This window comes from Rhipicephalus microplus, chromosome 1 (genome assembly GCF_043290135.1).
Source record: "Rhipicephalus microplus isolate Deutch F79 chromosome 1, USDA_Rmic, whole genome shotgun sequence".
Classification (NCBI taxonomy): domain Eukaryota; kingdom Metazoa; phylum Arthropoda; class Arachnida; order Ixodida; family Ixodidae; genus Rhipicephalus; species Rhipicephalus microplus.
The window spans coordinates 227943845-227964170 of NC_134700.1; the positions used below are offsets into that span (position 1 = coordinate 227943845).

Sequence of the window (20326 nt, forward strand, 5' to 3'; positions counted from 1 at the left end):
TTTTCTTGCCCATCGGTGCTTCTGTGCGAGGTGGCGTTTCTTTAGTTTGCACTCTTCATCCCCACAATCTACGCCTTGGACTTGGATCTGCCTCATAGCGAGGTGAGTCCAACAGTTAACTGTTGATAACGGCGCTAGCGCATCCCCTCCTACATAAAAAGAACACACACACACACACACACACACACACACACATATATATATATATATATATATATATATATATATATATATATATATATATATATATATATATATATATATATATATATATATATATATATATATATATATATATATACACGCTTCTTTCTCTGAGTGTGTTTTGTGATTACAAGGTAGCGAGGTGTATCTGAAAAGCTGTCGAACTTTCTCCTGCCCTTTCGAACCTTACATAATTGAATTGCGGGTGTCCACAACGTAAAAAGCCAAACGTAGCTTTCTTTCAAAGGCTAGATAAGTCACGCGACCTTCCATCGACTGGTTTCCTCTGTTGACGAAAATACATGTGCGAGCGCACTTCTTGACAATATAGACGTAGATATAAAAGAAAAACTTTAATTCGCTAAAAAGTAAGTATTCAGTAGGTTTCTGTGTAGCGCACATGCAAGACAAGAAAAACATGAAGGGATTTAGTACAAATAAAGGCAAAAATACCTGCTGAAGATGTGCTATATGCGAAGAAGCCTACATCACACCCCTTGGGCTATGAGTACTTCGTTCTAGATCCGTTACTGTGCCCTTCGATAGGGAATGTTCAATAGGAAAAGTTCGTCCGTCAGTTCATGCATCCGTGCGTCCGTCCTTGCAACTTTCTGTCTGTCCATTCGTTTGTCCGTCTGCTTGTCTGTCTGTTCGTCCGTGCTTCCATCCATGCATCTAGTGAACACTCCAAGTACCGCCATATCGCATCTTTTCATCATATATTCATCATATAGAAGTACCGCCATCCATCGGACATTCCGAAGACTATATGAGAGGTGGCGACTTACACTAGTACTACTACTACTACTACTACTACTACTACTACTACTACTACTACTGCTACTACTACTACTGCTACTACTACTAACCCAAACACGCCACACTACTACTACTACTACTGCTGCTACTACTACTACTACTACTGCTGCTACTACTACTACTACTACTGCTGCTGCTGCTGCTGCTGCTACTACTACTACTACTACTACTACTACTACTACTACTACTACTACTACTACTACTACTATACTACTACTACTACGTACATCGCTCACGCACGATCCACGGCATAAGGAGCTTCGCCCATAAAATGAAAGCACCCCCTAGCGTAAGTATAACATCTTCTTTTGCTTGTTCATCATAAAACACCACGGATGCCATCTGTTTGATAAGATCTGCATTGGTTGATTCCACCTACAACTATTACCTAGCGGTGAATGCTGGAACAAGGTGGCCACGGACTACATACATCGGGGACGACCAACCCACGCCTTAAGGAGCTTCGCCCCTAAAACTCTGGCACCCGCGATTGTAGAGAAATGTGGGTGAACCAAGATATCCTGGAAGGTGCCCCGGTCTCACGTGTATCGCATGTATTTTATACTCTCTCGGTAGCAGGATTGTCAACCGTCGGCAGTTTCAGATATGGTGACCCGATATTTTATCGAGGCCACTTGTCATTTCACGCTGAAACGTGTCGCTGTCTCCAGCATATAAACGCTTGTCCGTCGTTTTCGCCCGTGGCAGATGAACTGGTGCGCCGCTAAGAACGTGTATAAAGTTCCGATTTTCATCATAGAGGAACGAAACTGGGAGAGTTACGCAATGAGAAAAGGAAAGAAAGAAAGAAGGAAAGAAAGAGAAAGTACGTCAGGTGCGTACTTGCCCTTATTTTCTTCAAAGTACCAGAGGCCCTTAAATATTTATTGACGCAAACAAAATGAGTATATTTCGGCCTAAAGGCCTTCTTTAGACTTCATCACTTGAGACATAAAATCCAGTTCAGGTTCTATGTCAGAGAGATTTAGGATGGGGATCTGGCATCCACGCTAGAGCCGAGCACACGTTGGTTCTCTGGGTGCCCTCTATAGCCCACTTGTGGGCGACGCGTGAACGCTGTTGTGAAGACAGCACGGTCACACCAACTACCACGGCGCTTTGCTAATTCACCTGGAGCATCTGGGTAATTATTTTTATCTCCGTGATCAACAAACGATTCATGTACGTACTAAGTGGATAATGGTGAGGAATCGGATGGCTATTTTAACAATGGAAAACAAAGTTCCTAAAGAGCATGTTTATTGTGGAAAGGCAAGACTTTGCGTAGAATGTAAAAATAACATAACAATAAGAAAAAATATTGTTATTCGTAAATTACAAAAGAAACCGTCGAACGAGGAGTTCTTGGATGGTAGAGTCGGTAGTCGAGGCTTGGTACAAAGAAAAAAAAATTAACGAAATATGTGAAGTAATCTGCGGCAGGTTTTTGTTTAGTATTTCTAACAGCAATGAAACAGACATTTTCTTGTTTTGTATCTCATTAACATTTTGTTTTATTTCATCTAACTTTACTTTGAAATAGAAAAAGAACTATTCGCTGATCAATGGTAAAATATTGGTGCGCATAGAATAAAAACAGCGCACAAAAAATCTTTGCTAGACAGAGAGGGCAGACGGAACTGAGTGTCTTCTCTTTCTATTTCTGTACCTTATTATTTTGTTTATGTTTTGCGTTCTGTTTTTCTTGAATACATCTGACCAACGATACTGTGCCCCTATACCTAGTAGTTATTACACTATAACACCAGAACAAACGCATGCCGGTACTGCAGAACGACAACAACAATGACAAATGGAAAGGCTATTCAATAATCGCTTTCCTTCATCTTCTGTTGTCGAAGAATTACGGCGCGTGCACTTTGGCAGCGGCTCTCCATTGTCTAACCCCGCCTTCGTCAACTTTGTGAATGATGATGACCGCATATTTGTTTTACCGCGTACTCCGCTGCGAAGCTAATCACGCGCCGACACAGGAAGGCGCGTCGACAGATGGACAATGGACGAGACGGACGGTAATTGCTCCAGCTATCTATTGTCAATTTGTGCTGAGTGCATTACTTCCGGTGCGTGGAGTGGTTCGCTATCGAGTTATCGCGAAGCCTTTGTCTGTCATGGGCTCTGCTGCCTTGTGCTCCATTGTGATCGTATCGTACCGCGAGCGTCGCATTGGCAACGCGTGGAAATCCCGGCCATGAATGATTCCTACTAGTTACACGTGAACGCGATTTCACCGAAAAAAAAAAGTCGCTCGAATATGGGCGTATTTGATTACAGGTTAAAGTAAATAATTGATACAATTAAGTGCATTTACTGTTCTAGTTACTGAAGAGTGTAAAACAAGAAGGATATTAATAATGATTTAAAAAACAAACACCGACTTCAGGTAAGAAAATATAACAAAAACTGTACATTTGTTACATTTTGTCATGTTACGTCTGAGTACATAATTTCAATCATAAACTCGTCCGTCTTTTGGAACATTTTCGCTTAAACAATTAATATTTGTAAATAGAGAGCGAGTGCAGGTCAGCAGTGAAATGACTGTAGAACGTTATTTAACAATGAAAGGAATATATCCAGAGGTCGGGGTGGTGGTGAAAAACGTTTAATTGCAAAAAAGAGGTCTAGCACTTCTTTAGAGGTTCCTTACAAACTATATAGATGGAGTCACTATTACGAGAAACCATTGGTTGAAGCCGCCGTCCTGGCTCTCTGGACCAAGGCCTTCTGCCTCAAGGTCTGAGCAGCCGAGCAGGGACACCTTTTAGCCCTTTCGCCAAGGGTTTGGGTAAGGAGTAATGGCATTATTATTTAATAGGCTCACACCATGTGGTTGGTGTCTGCCACCTCCTTACAGTACGGGTACTGTCCAGTGACCATAGGCTCGAAATATTTGACTATGGCAGGACTTAGTATTGTGTTCGTCTGTAGTCGAAGCAAAATCCACTCCTCTGCTTTCTTCAGCTCTTGGGGGGGGGGGGGGGGGGGAAGAGGGCAGACGGTAGCGGGGTTTACCTTCCTGATAATAACTAAGATTTCCCTTATGTAACAATAGATGGTAGCTCTCCCCATCAGTCTCCATCGGCACTGACGAATGCAGCCCGGAAAGGAGTGCTCGGACAGCCACATCTGCACCGTAAATTCCCGCAATACCTGATGACATGATGTTCATGTAATGCATTAAGAGGGGCTGACTATGGTAGCAAGCTGTTCGTATACTGACATAAATATACGCATGTGAAATAAAAAAAAGGAAGCAAGTGGGAATGCGGCAATGTTTATTCAGCGTCAATGAAAAGGATGCCTGCTTGGGCAAGGTGGTAGTTGTTCATTGTTACGTTATTGTGCACTGCTTAAAAGACAAATACTTAGGAGACGGAGAAATACACGAACATAAGCGCAAACATTCAACTGAATTTATTGCACGGATACGTGAAGCTTTTATACAGTCCCGTTTTATTGTTACAACAAAACGTTTACAAAAAATAATTTACAAAAATATAAACAGCACAATACCGATAACCACTCATGCCGAAGAAACACTCACTTATCACGCACCCTGCATTGTGAATTTATATACATTATTTTTCTACTGCGAAACCTTCTGCGAAAGCTCTGTGAAACCAAAATGGGTGCTAGGCGTCCGAAATTATTCGCCTTGTAGATGACTGCTTCAGTCTTCTTTGGGACATCAGGCTTATTTGGGACTAACGCAGAAGAAAATTATGCGTCTGAATTCGTAATGCAGGGGGTGTGTGATAAGTGCGTGTTTCCTCGGCGTGAGTGGTTATCGGTATTGCATGGTTTATATTTTTTTGTAAATGATTTCCTCTAAGTGCTTTGTTGTAAGCATGAAACTGATTGTATAAAAGTATTACGTGATCGTCCGATTAGTTCACTTGAAAGTTCGCGCTTGTGTTCATGTATAGTTCATCGTCTCCTAAGTCTTTGTCTTTTAAGCGGTGCGCAATAACGCAACAATGAATAGTCAGCAAAGAATGCATACAGTGGCAATGTAGAAGCACCGAACTACTCAAACGCACACGAGACAGGTAATGTGCATAAAAAATGGCGCAACTTTCCATCAGCATCTACTTTCTTTCGCCTCTAAGCGAAGTTTTTTTTTCTTGAGCAAATGTTACAGCACTGTGTTTGCACTGGAGCTAGCAAGTAGTGCTTGTCGCTTTGTGTTGGTGTTGCGCCTACGCCATCCGTGACCAACCTTTGAGCGCAAAAGTACCGATGCCCATATGGCACATCATGCCCATTTTGTGACGCCCCAATCCAAGATGTAACTACCTCACACTTACTGTGGACCTGCACTGGTCTACAATTAATCGTCGCTGTCACCTCCGTGCAACAGGTCTCAGGCCTGGCCGACCACCCGACTTTGACCGCTGGCTTCGTGGACCACACCACCGTTCTCATTAGACTTCATACATGAAGATAACTTCTATGTGCATTTTTGAAAAGATATCATGCCTAGGGGTGGACTTTCCAAAAAAAAAAAAGTTGTGCTCGTCTGTGTTCATTCGTGAGACCACTTGCGGGAACGTATTCGCGGATTATTCGGATTAAAGATTTTTACAGAAGGTTTCCGACTTCTTCACAATTATTTTGAACCACTGTACGTATAGGAACAAATGACGTAAAATTAACTTTATGGTTTTTTTTTCTCGCTCCCTAAAAGTTAAGAGCTTACGTAACTGCACACTTCCGGCAATCGCCTGCAAACAAAAGCAAACACCGTGATCTTTTCAGTTATGTCGATGGTGCGATTATTTTTTCGCTCTATGTCGAAGTAAAATCAGCTCTAGCTTACTTTTAGTTAAACGCTATGTCGGCTTTATATAACAGATTCTTGTAAGAACGCACCTAACGGAATTGGCGTCGTCAGCAACCCACACTCGAATCCCATTGATATATATATATATAAATATATATATATATATATATATATATATATATATATATATATATATATATATATATATATATATATATATATATATATATATATATATATATATATATATATATATATAGTGGCACATTACGACCTATTCTGGTGTTGGCATCGGCACAGGCAAACGAAAAGATTGCTGACCATTCGCTCCGTTTACCACCACTCTTTGAGCGCGGCCTTGGCAAGAAAGCCAAAACCATTGATTGATGGCCTCTGAGACAACAATAGCAAACATGTCAGAGTGAGAGCGTTTTCAACACACGCCTCCAGACATAATATTAACAATATTGCGCGACATAAAAAATACTTTTTGTGAGGGTGAATTGTGTACGTGCCATTTATTCCGAAAACCTGGATGCGTGACCGTGCATTGTAAGGGCCTTGCTTACTGCGCACTATGAAAGAGAGCGCTACCGACACATTTGTAGGATTGGTGAAAAGTCCCTAAATTAATATTATTAACATTATTTACATTCAGTGAGCATGGTTTTTTTTATTTAATTTGATGTCGTCATTCTCCAGAGTACGATAGTTGCCGAAAGCTATCCACGTTCTCGCCCACTTTCATTTCTCATTCTGTGAGTGTATTACTTTTCTCAATTTCTTGCTGTTTCTTCTTTCGTTTGTTAACCAGAAACTAGTTATCTCTGAGGAATACTCGATGCAGGCGCTATCGTTTGGGCGTTTTCATCTTGGCGTTTTTTTGTGAATGATCTGTGCATGTGAGCACCGAGTCTCTATCATTTTTATTCAGAGTTGAGAAATTTGACACGTTCAGGGGTTTCACGAAGCAAACTATGAAATGTCAAGGCACGAAAAAAAGTAAGTGAAAATAAAGGAATCGGGCATCCCTACCTTAGATTTTTTGATCATTCTGATTTAAGAACGACAGAGAAGAAATTTCTAGAAGAGGAGATGGAGGAGGAGGTTCCTTCGCTGCAGGCGAATCTGCCTCCAAAAACAGCCGGCCATTGTGCCGCGCCCCGTTGGTTAATTATAAAAAGAGGTTGGGTTTCAGAGGGCAGTGCCGAAAGGTCAAGTTATTAACCTTGAGATAAACCTAACGCTTCCCTTGCTATTATTTGCCTGTAGTGCAAGATTACTGTATAGTATGTGACGTCCTATTCAATTTTACAAGTGGTAGTGAATACTTATTTCTCTAATTACACATTGATCCGAGGGTCAACTTATATTATTATTATTCGTCAACATTATTCGTCAACTTATATCTCGCATGTTCTTGTGCATTCTTCCTAACACGGCACAATAGGGAGTCTAGAGAACTGATTTAATAATATTATCTCGACCTTCACGCCTCAAAACCACGATATGATTATGAGAGACGCTGTAGGAGAGAATTTAAGATTAATTTTGACCATCTGGTGCTCTTTGACGTGCACTGACGTCATGCAGTACACGGACATCTGGCATTTGCTCTCCATCGAAATGAGACAACCACGGTCGGGAGTGAACCCGTGACCTTTGCGTTAGCAACCGATCACCAGAACCACTGCCCCACGGCGGTGGACTTTGTAGTTCCTTTGTTGTGTTAACTTGTTCATGTGCCAATAATATATACTTTTGGTAATTCCTTAAATTAAATTGAATTTTCCTTGTTACTGTTATATATTCACATTTAAAGCTGAGCCCATGTGTTTTATTTTTGTTTTAATTTATTCAGAAATTTATTCACCTAAAGAAAGTGAGACAAAAGAGTTTGTGTGCTTCAAACTAACCCAGAAATCAGGTCACGTCAGACAGCCTCCCTGAAATACGATTATTGATATGTTACTTGTGCCGTGACGCTTACTATGCGAACCACTCCAAATATGTCATTTTTATAAGAAAGATTGTAATCTACTCTTGTAAATTATGTGGGAACACGATGTCCACCACTTGCTTTTAGCACTGAGTGCGGCAGCAAAAGATTACTGTTTCCTCAACCAGCGCATGTATGACGTCGTCTGAAACAATAAGCGCTGACGCTGTGCCTGAGGGTCTGTCATTCAAAACAAAATCTTAATTGGCCAGCTTTCTCGCACAAGCCACGGGCTACAACAATTGGCGAGTCAGTGATGCTATCCCAATGATTATGCCGTGAATTACGGACGGCGTTCGCGCAAGCATCTTGAAGGTCATTTAAAGCACGTAAACGAGTGAATATCGCCGTGGTGTAGTTACGTGCCCCCACCCCCTCTCCCCACCTCACACACAGATAGTGTTACTTTACTGATATAGGGCTACACGGCTTCATACTACAGGCACAACCTGACACGCATCACGATAATATTTGCAGTCACAGTCTATACACCGTCTGAACGATGCAGTCTATATAAAGTTCATACAATCCATAGAATATGAATGCCTCGCAGCCTAACTCAGTTGCCTTTCGAAAGCATTGTTTTCCAAGGCGTATTTCACACGCATTTTGCAATGGTTTAGTATGTGCAATGTTCAATGAAATGGAATGGAAAGACTTTGACGAGGTCCTTGGAGGCATGGAGTAAACGTAGGTTTGCCTATCTCGACGGGGGAGCAGCCCGCTACGAACTACGAGGTCTGTTAGAACAGTATCCGACCTTATTGTTTTTTTTTTGCGAGCGCCTGATGGATTTGAAACAAGCACGCTTACATCAGATGAGCTTAAACCTTCGTGCGCATGCGCGAATTTTCCCCCGCCTGCCAATAGCGTCAGTCGCTAGGACGAAGAGTTTGAGTAAGGCAGAGCGTAGGGCCCTCGTCAGTTTTTCACGGCAAGGAAAGGGATAGAGCGAGTGGAGCAGCGCTACTGCATCGAATTTTACCAAAAACTGGGCGACAGCCACTTGAAAGCCATTTGGAAGATAAACACGGTGCTACGAGCCGTCTTTATGAGTCGTCTGTGGCGACGCTATGAGCCGCACAAAGGTTAAGGAGTAGTACAACGGGCATAAAGACGGCCGCACATCGGTGGAGAGCGAGCCAAGCTCCGGTCGGCAATCAACATGCCGAAATGACCAGGTCATTGCCGAAGTGAACTCCGTAGTGATGCGGGACCGTCGTGCGACTATACGGGAAATTGCGGAAGAGATGGTCATCAGCACTTTGACTGCACATTCCATTAGGAACGAAGATTTGTCCATGAAGATAGTTGCGGTGAAATTTGTGTCTAAACTTCTCACGGTGGAATTAAAGCAACTTCGTGTTGAAGTCTCACTGTACATGCCGGATTTCACAAGCAGTGACTTTAACTTCATGAACACCATTCTCACTGGTGACGATTCTTAAGAGGGTGTGCGGGCACGACGTGGAAACCAAATCCCTGTCGTCACAGTGGAGGCATTCCACGTAACCAAGACCATAAAAGGCCCGCCAAGTGTGCAGCAACGTCAACGTGATGCTGAATGCTTTCTTTGACTACCGTGGTGTGGTACACCACGAGTACGCACCGCAGGCTCAAACAATCCCCAAAGAGTACTACAGGGATGCCCTCTCTCGCCTACAGGATGCTTTGCGGCGCAAGAGACCTGAGTTGTGGTCAACTTCCAGGAAACTGGCGCATCCATCACGACAATGCTCCTGCACATTCCTCACACTTGCTTCAAACTTTTCTGGCGAAAAGTCAGACTCCTGTAGTTTGATCAGCAGGCTCCTTACTCTCCTGACATGGCCTTCTTCGACTTCTGGCTGTTTCCCTGACACAAGAGAACATTGAAAGGAGAGCGATTTAACACAATGGAGGACATTATGGTTGCAACGATAGCTGAGATAAACTCCATTCCGAAAGAGGCCTTACCAGAATGCTTCCAACAATGGCAGCACCGCTGGGAGAAGTGTGTGGAATTCACAGGGGACTACTTCGGAGGGTATTAGGTTTCCAATGCTCCAATTATGCCAGCTTTTTTTTTCTTCCACCACAGGTCGGATACTTTTCTATATTACACTTCGTACGTCCAAGTTTTGGATGAAATGAGAGGAAAGAAGAGAAATTTCACTAAACGAGGAAAAGCATGAAACGTAAGCGTTGCTTACTTCTGGTATTGCGTCTGCTTACGGCTTCTACTTTCGACATTTTGAATTATCTTGTGAAGTCTCCCGTCGGCCTTTAGGCTTTCTATCCGTTTCCAGTTACGACATTTTTTTAAATTAAAAATTTCATGAAACAGCTCCAAGAAAACTGCAAGAACCTCAACATCGCACGTATTCGATCTCAATACAGTATCGTATGACAGTTTGGAAACCATTTGTCTCGGGATCATTTCCGTGTTTTATAAATCACGCCTCCTCAGTTTTTAATTTGGGGATATTGACGCGTTCGGGGAAGGCCCGAGGAAATTTCAAGTAAAGATTGATTGATGGTGGTGCGTTTTAGGAAAGTCCAAGTGAGACTTTCGTTTCGTATAGGCATGATGCATGCGACCTAATGCAGCATGCTAGGAAAACAAAAAGAAAGTAAAGCTTGTGGACGTTTGTGCGCGAAAGCAATCACGTGTGAACCGAACATGTAGCACCAGAAGCTTTTGCGCACCAGTTTCTGTAAACAAATGCCGCTACAGATGTGAGTGCCCCTTGAACTGCAGATAATAAGTAATCTTTAATCATGTGATGTAAACTTTAAATGATTCTGCGAGTGTTCGTTATTCGCCTCAGTCCAGAGATATCCTCCGTACATTTGTTAATATATACGACTTTATTGCGCAGCGGAATTCATGTGGCTTGCATTAAAAATTGTTCCTCGTTTCTGTGATGATCACCGAATGTGCGTTCTGCGGAAGGGATATATTGTCTAGGATCACGATCGATTTCAGCTAGGATGCTGTCCGATCGCCTTTTTTTCTGTTTACTTACTGAATGTTTTCTTTTTTTTTCATTTTGATTGTGTAGGGCGATACTGTAAGCATCATCATTGTAGACTGATTGTTTCCACGCGCGTTCGTCGTATTGAATTCGAGAACCGGCGAACTTGCGTTGAAAATCATTGCCGAGTCCGCACAACTCCACCCAATTAGCGTGTACAGGAGTGCACGGCCCACCTAAGAAGCTCTTACAAAGTGCCTATACCCTATGTTTCATTTGCAGCCTTTGTTTTGTGTCCTCCAATTACAGCGTATACGTGAAAACTGGAAAACCTATACACATCTAACCGAATTTAACTATACATTGATAGATTCGTAAAGTAACCTCCAATTCGTAGACGCATGCTTGAGGCAACTCCATGTGGCCAATAGCTTTCGCACAGATGAGCGGTTCTCAAGGGGCATGAAATTGCCTTCACCGTTTTGCGGGCTGATCAGAAATATAATAAACGATACACTAGTAGCTCTACCTTGAAAAGTGGCCGATATATATGTAATTCCAAAGCGTTACTGTGTGTTTTTATTGGGAACCTGTATGTGTTTAGGGCATGGTGAATGTGGTGGTCCGTGAGTGCGCATAAACTGCAGGTAAATGTGCGCTTGTACTAGTTTATCTTCCGGTTTAGCCAGCATTTATATACAGCTAGGGATAGTGTAACCGCCACACTAACTGCTTCCCATGAAATCCTATCGGTGTTCCCTTCAAGCTACACCATCACCGAATGAAAGTTTGAAGCAGGCATCTCTCCAGTGTGCCATGGGGACAGAGAAATGAAGAGCTACAACAGACGACATTTCGACGGATCTCGGCTCTTGTTAAACACCAGAGTCTTGCGTTTCAGCTTTGCTGGTTAACCGTCTGCACGTAATGGGTGGTTTTTTTTTTTTGTGAATGAAACCAAGGACTTGTGATAGAGCAAATTGTTCATGTTTTCCTCGGCGCCGCAAGCATCGCCTGCCGCCAGATGGGTCATTTTAGTTGTTACAGTGTATGTCTTCGCGAAGGCACTTTCCAACCGAAGCCGTCTGAGAAGTGAAGTCCACATAGAAGTTACAGTTGCAGCGAAATGGTTCAATCGATGTTGTTATAGTGTGCCTTATGTGGCGCAATCCGTCTGTGACAAACAACGCGGAAGGCGGTGGAGCTTCCTTACAACGGTGTCGCGGAAAGTGAAATGTGAGTGCTTGCATGTGATTTCTCCGGGCAGATTTAGATCATTTATCGTTGTCACTGAGGCCGCGATGACCTCGAGCTCCAGTTTCATCCAGCGGCCAGGATGCCCAGTGCATTGCTTTCATTTTTGTCAGTCTCTTGCACAGTGAAATCTTTATAGAAAGTTTACTGTTGTCTACCATAGTTTTCTTGTGCGGTTATATATTAACCGTTCTTTATTGTAGTTTCCTTCTTCTAGCCCTCGAACGAATATCGCAGCTTTTTATACCCTTCAGCTACATATATCTATAGCATACAAAGTGTTCCGAGATAGGCTTTCTCACAGGACGTCCTTTAACGTGCACTTGTACATCAAAGCACATGAGTATTACGACATTTATTTGATCACTTATAGATGCGTCTACCGGGAGTTGATTACATTACGTCGCGCACGTACGGGCGCAGAAAGATGTGCAGTCAGTGATTCACTTCCAGCCATCGCTACCTAAACGCTATAGAGAGGTACGTGCTTCTTTGTCGCTTGGAGGACGCAACCTGACCTAACACGATTAGAAAAAAAATGAAAAAAGTGCACTCACGTGTGGCGCAAGAACTACGTCGAAACTTCGCTAAATAAAGCGTACGCGTGTAATAATATCAGAAAAAGTTGTCTGAAGATTCATTTTGTGTCTTTATCCATCGCGCAGTAGTATTTAGTCTTCATTGCGTATTAAGAAGCTTAGTAGTTTAAGCAACGGAGTAGTTCATTCAACTGGTGTTCATTCAAGTGCTATTTTATTGCGCAATAAGCTCGGCGTCGAAGGCCCCCCACGCAAGAGTGTGAGCTCACCCTATAGTGCGCACCTACTGTTCCCCGTCCCTTTATCTGAAGCCTCTCAAGCTGTATCTTCTCTAGCCAAAATATCCACATGCAACCCAAGAAGGAAGCCGATGTCGTCGTGTTTGCTGGCGGCGTTTAGTTGAGAGATTAGTGACGACTCGACGTTGCTATCAGTAGTAGCACGTGCAACGAGACATGAAGACGCAGCAGCTCGACATTCCAGACCCAAGTTTTGTGCTGGCTGTATACCGCCGATGGAGAAAACGCGGACGGCATGACGGGGACGGCTGAACTATTTATTGACGTCACAGGAATATCGCTTCCGCTGCTCTTATTGTTGCTCGTCAGTGTTAAAGAAAATAAATATAAGATGAACATAAATAAGGCCAGTGGCACTTTTTCTTTTCGGTTTGCTATACTTTGCACAGCAATGAGGAAGTAAGGTTGGAAAGAGGGGTGCGTTAATATATTTCTAGATATACAAAATACTGCGTAGACATAATGGATCGTGTCGTTCGGATAAGGAGCTCGTCATGGGATCTTTGTCGTATCCATATTCTCATTGCCATCTTACCGGCGACTCAATGTCTGTCATGCTCGGAACTATAGACCATCAATGACACATGCATTAGACAGTTTATGACCTCTGCGTGTGGTGCAGCTGTCAATTTTTTTGGCGTGCCAAATAAATATATATTCACTTTTTGTTTCACAAGGTACCCATCGTCGTGCGCTGCTACTTGTTAAATCACAGTTATGTCGCGGTTAGCTTCATCCGAGCAAACTTGAAGCAAAAATCTCGTGTCCCACACCAACCAAAGGCCGTGCTGCAACAGACTGCAGTGGCATGCCTACTGCTTAAATTATAAGCATCAGATGCGCTTATGCTTGCAACACTTCAACAGAATGTGCACGTCTGCGATCTTGTTTCTTGTGTAGACACCTCAGAGATGAGGTCCCGCTGTTGGAATGTCTAGCTTTCAAAAGGGGTCACTTTGTGCTTCGGAGCAGCATCAAGGTCAATCTTTCTCGAACAAAAACGACACTTCATAAAATTTTTATTTCCGAGATGCCGCGCTTTCGCTCGATGTATATAAGCTCAAGGAGCGGTAACTGATACTTGCAACTCACTCAAGTATGCATTACAGGACTTACAGAAACGCTGCCATCAGTGTACGCACTGCCGGTCTTGAGCGTGTCTTGTGATGCATAGTGTACCTTTTGTGAGACGACCATCTTTTTTGCTTCACTGCTAGTATATTTAGGCTTCACGAAAGTGCCACCCACGAAGCCATGCGCAAAGCGTGCCGTCAGTATGCACCTCAAATTAAGCCTATCTAATTCCGCAATGATTTTGATACGAGGCCTTTCCTGCTTTAGCCCCACCGTAATGGTCCAGAGGTTATATTGCTCGGCAGCTGACCTGAATGTCGCGGGATCGAATCTCGGCCGCGGCGGCTTCATTCTCGATGGAGACTAAATGTTCGAGGTTCGTGTACTTATATTTGTAGTGCTTGTTGAAGAATCGCGGAGTTTTCCGGAGCCCTCCACTACGACGTACCTCGTAATCATATCGTGGTTTCAGCACGTTGAACTCCTGGTATTATCATGAGTTTTCTTGCTTAAACCAGAGTGTAAAATCGACATCACAACTTCTAATCCCATGAACAAGGCTGTATTCGATCATGTCAATAGTACGCCACTCGCGGCATCGTTTGTCCAAGGTAACACCTAATATCTTAGCCGGCGCATGCGGTATAGACTGTTAAATAGTTGTTCATGATAGTCTTGGGTTCAAATTTGTTAAAAAAGCTACTCATTTCAAACTAGAGCTCATAGGGCGTGATGAAGGCGAAGCAGCCCTTACTAATTTAATGGAAAGTAAAAATAAATGGCAGGATTTGATACAGAGATAGGAATCTTGCGTTTTGTTTGAACGTTCGCAGGTTATGTCTAGATGACACCAAGCACGGGCAAGAACATGAAGAATGAAGCGATCGAGTTGCGGTAAGTGAAGCAATTATTCGTTTTCATTCGTTGACATGCATGGACAAGAACGCTACGTTGTCTCAATATTTTTTCTACGCTGAAACTATTTCAATATCAGAGAGGAGATCGAGCGGCTTATTGAAGAAATATTATGAAGGCTAAAAATTTTAAAAAGTCTAGTAAAATACGAGATTGTGTGCAACAGCTGCTAATTAGGCAACGCGAGCCTAGCCTGTCAGCCATGGCATTAAAACACAGCACAACATAAGTCACGAGAACAAAATGAATAGAGAACAAACTTTGGCTCGCAAAAGTGCTTCTTACTGTACAGTATTATCGCAATAATTCAAAAGTTTTGATCATTATATTATACATATCAACATAGAAATATATTATTATACGAATGACGGAAAACGCCATTCTACTCTTGAGGTATGTAGCAAAACGGCTGTAGGAAAAAAAGAAAATATGTAACAGTACCTGTATGAATTCCAAAATTGTTATGATGATCAACGTTTGGGAAATTATTAATTGTGTCCCTGCTGGCAAATCTCCTGTGAGAAAGTAAGGCACAACGCAAAATCGTCTTCCGTGTACTTTGCATGTTCGTTCTTATTCAAATCCTTTGCGTTTGACAATAGCTCACACTCAATACAGGAAATCGGTCAAATATGTACAATAGAGTGAATTGAAGTCCTTTCCTTATCATGCTGCGCTAATCGTGTCAACCGGGCACGCTGTATAGTAACGGGACCGTGGAGAAGTATGAAGTCTTGAAATTGTTGAAGTATTTCACTGAGGCATTGGCATTTACAAAAGCAAATCGTTCTCTCGTTATTATTCGTGGATAAAGCACACGAATAATCTGGGATACGTACACATCTTAAACGGCGTGCAATTGAAGGTCGTCTTTTTTCTGGACAATACATAGACATGCACCTTTCAAGAAACTCTCGTACACAGCGTGTTTTTATGCACATGATCAATGAGCTTAGGCACTAAAAAGAAAGAAAGAAAAAAGAAAGAAAGAGAAAAGAAAGAAAGGAAGAAAAAAGAAAGGAAGAAAGAAAGAAGGAAAGAAATAAATAAATAAAAAAGAAGAAAAGAAAGTTATAGCGTCAGCGCGATACACGTGCTCTTGTTTTGTAACACTTGGTTTGTTTACGAAGCGATGGTCTTGTTTATGATTATCTGCATTGGCATCGCCATGACTGACCGCAGCCTTCCACGGCATCTTTCTGCCTTGAATCATCTACTGCATTCCTGCCCCGTGTATTTTTTTATTCGTTTGAGCTTTTCACGCACGCCTCTGTTTCGTGTAAACAATGCAACGACGTATAGGAGGGTGGTACTCAACGAATAATTCATTCGAAACAGCTCTTTGGGGAGTACACAGAACGCCGCTTACGTATTGCGCTGATAACGAGACTGATCCGACGTTTGCGACCGGCAAGGATACATGACGCTACTTCTGACCTTCGCTGCGGTTACGTCACTAAGTCCCGCGCGTCGCACTTGGCCTCCGGGAAACGCCTCCAGCAGCCATCACGTGCGGCACTTTCAAGGCCGGCGATTCCCTTCGTGTGCGGGGCGGTGAAATTACACGCGCCTTCGCAGGGAGTACCCAATGACGCGTTACGCTGAGGCGGATATGACGTCATGTAATGCTGACGCGTGATCTGACATCCCCGCTCAAAAAAAAAATTGCTGGTAGAAGTGTGTGTCATTCTGCCAGTCAATCACATGTATGTTCTGTGGTATCCTCGTAATTAATTTCTTACAGGGTTAAATTTCATCGTGTTACTGTAAGGCGTAACATATAAGCGTCCCTCTGTACCTCCAAAACATCATCATCATCACCATCATCATCATCATCATCATCATCATCAGCCTGACTACGCCCACTGCAGCACAAAGGCCTCTCCCATTTTTTGCCAGTCAACTCGGCCGTATGCTTGCTGCAGTCACTGTATACACACAAACTTCTAATCTTATCTACCCACCCAACTTTGTGTAATATCAGACCCTTAATTAATGGGACGCCATCGTTATACAGGGTCTTGTGGGCCCGGCATTGCGGGGTGAATATAGACCTCCCGGTAAATATAAAACATTATTGAAGTCGTCTTCTGCGTCTTTGAATTACTTTTGTCCGTTTTCCGTTGCGTTACTCACACCATGGCCAGTCCTCATACTTTTTCCAACAGCCAATGAAATAATGATACGCTGATATATGATGCGGCTATACCCAGTTTATTGCGAACGATAAAAAAAAGATATAGACACGGCTAAGCATTCAGGTGTTCTCTTCGCTCTTTCTCAAGTCGTAGTTCAAGTTCCACAACCTAAAGGAAAAAGTGAACTCGCCTTTTAAATAGAAAAAAAGAAATCAACGTAAAACCACACAAAGACAGCTAAGAAGAACAACCACACAAGAAAAGCGCTGGACTTACAACTAAATGCGTAACCTGTGGCACATACCCGCATACCAGTGGCACATACCCGACCTCGGGCACAAATCCGCCGTGCTACCAAAAACGTAGCACGGCGTCGCTATCACGCTCTCGGTGTTAACAATGCGTTGACAGAAGAAATGTGGTACATACTCTCGTTTAGTTCTTGGATTGCCCGCTGGATGGTGGCACTTCTATACGATATATATATGATAAAAACAAGTGAGATGGCAGTACTTGGAGTGTTCACTATAGACGGACGGACCGACGCACGGGCGGATACACAGACGGACAGACAGACAAGCAAACGAACAGACACACAGACACATGGACGGACGCACGAACGGGCGCACGTACGGATGGACTGACGCACGGACGTTTCGCCCCCCTCATCATCATTCATTCCATGAATATGCTGTGATTTTTTTTCTTACAAAGAAAGAATTTTGTGTCTCTAGATAGCTGATAAGTTGTACGCATTTATTTTATTGTTGTTTCACACGTTTCATGTTCTGTACGGTTAGGTGTGCAAGCTTGACAAGGCTCAGATGACATGTTTACGCATGCACTTCTAATTCATGTGTTGGGGGTGCGTCAAAATATTCAATGAACATTCAGTTGTAAGTCCAGCGCTTGTCCTGTGTGGTTGTTCTTCTTCGCTGTCTTCGTGTGGTTTCTCGCTGCTTTTTTTTTTTTTTTAACGTCCCAAAACCACCATATGATTATGAGAGACGCCGTAGTGGAGGACTCCGGAAATTTAGACCACCTGGGGTTCTTTAACGTGCACCCAAATCTGAGCACACGGGCCTACATCTCGCTGCTTTAGACTTCCTATTACTATGAACCAATTCGCCCAGAAAGCTACGTTACTGATTACGTTTTTAAAATGAATGTAATTTTAAATAAATGACTGAAAATATTACTTTGACTTCCCTAGATTCTGCGGCGCCCTGCTAAGGCCTTATTACATTTACTTTAACGTTTTGGTAGTGATACTTTTTATCTGCAGAATTAAGCGAACAAAAACAAATACCTAACACCAGCGAAAACCTTGCATCGCTGAAGTGACACCACCCTATAATGTATGCTTTCTTAGAACTCCTGAAAAAATAAATATATGTCGGCTACTGTACCTTTAATTATAAGGGTTGTTTAGCTTTCACTTTTTTTTTTCGCGTCTAGACATGAAATTAAGACTCTGGACATGCGTGCGTCAACATTTTTTTTCTTTTTCTCTCTACCTCTCTGATAACGCAGCTTGAGCGCTTGAGACAGGTTGCGATATACAAAAGTCAGCATGGCTTAAGTACCGACCATAATGACAAACGCAAATTCTGCACGAGTGCCTAAGTTGCGGCTACCTACAGTCGGCATCCTTACAGAAAAAGTCACATAGGCTAATGAGATAGCGTGTTTACATTAATGAATTTCTTAATGAGCTAGCTGAGTTTTTTTTTTTTTCAAGCAGCATTGCATGTTTGATTGAGGAGCACCTCAAGTAACCCGTCATAATGCTTCCACAGTTCCCTCTCTCTTTTCTCTTTTTACCCCTCCATTTTCTCTGCAAGGCTTTCTAATCACCGGCACCCCCATTTTGAGGTTGCACAGATGCCAGTATCTTTACCTTAGCTGAATGTGTTCTCTCATCAACACTTTCGCTAACATCGAGAATGCTGCAGTTCCGAAGCAAACAACAAAACTATCACACTGAATCAAAAACAAGGCAGTGCATAACATATCTTTAACTGGGTTGATGAATTCGAGAAAATCAATGAATAAATAAATGGACTTGCCGTCTATTAGCCTCGCGTTGTTCCAGCGAACTCATTAAACTTAGCCGTTCGCTTAGAACTCAGACGTGGTGCGTAGCAGAAAAAATGGCAGCATATCCATGGGGCGAATGATGGAGAGTGGGGCGAAGCATCCGTTCGTCCCTTCGTTCTTGCTTCCGTCCGTCCATGCGTCCATCTGTGTGACCGTCCATGCGTCCATCCGCCCGTCCGTGCATGCGTCTGTTCGTGCGTCCGCACAACCATCCGTGCGTCCATCCCTGCGTTCGTCCATAGATCTGCCTCGCGTCCGTCCATGCGTCCACCCGTCCATGCAGCCATTCGTGCGTCCGTCCATGCATCTGTCTCTGTGTCCGTTCGTCCATCTAGTCAACACTTCGAGTACCACCATCTCGCATCTTTTCATCATATATGCGTCCGTCTGTGTGACCATCCGTGCGGCCATCCGCCCGTCCATGCGTACGTCTGTTCGTGCATCCGTACATTCCATCCGTGCGTCCATCCCTGCGTTCGTCCATGCACCCGCCCCTGCGTCCGTCCTTGCGTCCATCCGTCCGTGCAGCCATCCGTGCGTCCGTCTATGCATCTGTCTGTGTGTCCCTTCGTCCATCTAGTCAATACTTCAAGTACCATCATCTCGCATCTTTTTATGATATGTTCCACATATAGAAGCACCGCCATACAGCGGACATTCCAAATACTAAACGAGAGGTGGCGCACGCACACTTTCTTACGGCTTGCGTTTCTTGTCTACTTCCCACCTTTAACCACCTCGAGTTCATGGTATATACTAGTTCACTGTATTCATGGCACTGCGGCCCAACGCTCGCTAAACCTTTCTAAAACCAAGGAGGCTACGCCCAGCGAGTATAACCTAGCAACCCTTTCTTGTCAGATAGTGCTCAATGCACATGCCAATGGCTGCTAATTGGGGATGAGAGACAGGATAATTCGGCTTTTAGTTAACGCGCGAGCTGCGAATTTTTTATTGTTCAACAACGCACAGGATAAATCTCCCACCGGCACCACCTTGCAGGTGAAAGCGTAAGACTGGTTACGCACTAAGACGAGGGACGAACGGGTGCCGCTATAAAGAGCTTCGCCCCTAAAAAATCACAGCATATCCACGAAGTGAATGATGAGTGGGGTGAAGCGTGCGTGAGCCCGTCCATGCTTTCATCCGTCCACGCGACCATCCGTGCGTCAATCCATGCGTCCGTCCGTCTGTCCATGCATTCGTTCGTCAGTCCGTGCA

At 43.4% G+C, this 20326-nt stretch overlaps 1 protein-coding gene across 2 annotated transcripts in view; it reads left to right on the plus strand.

Annotated features, from left to right (window-relative positions):
• LOC119159572 (adenylate cyclase type 5) overlaps nt 1-20326 on the plus strand; it is a 258967-nt gene that overhangs the window by 83125 nt on the left and 155516 nt on the right. For both annotated transcript variants that reach the window (XM_075891501.1, XM_075891500.1), the window contains exon 2: nt 14786-14846. In XM_075891501.1, the coding sequence (XP_075747616.1) occupies nt 14797-14846 (50 nt within the window). In that variant the 5' untranslated portion in view covers nt 14786-14796. The remainder of the gene's footprint in view (nt 1-14785; nt 14847-20326) is intronic.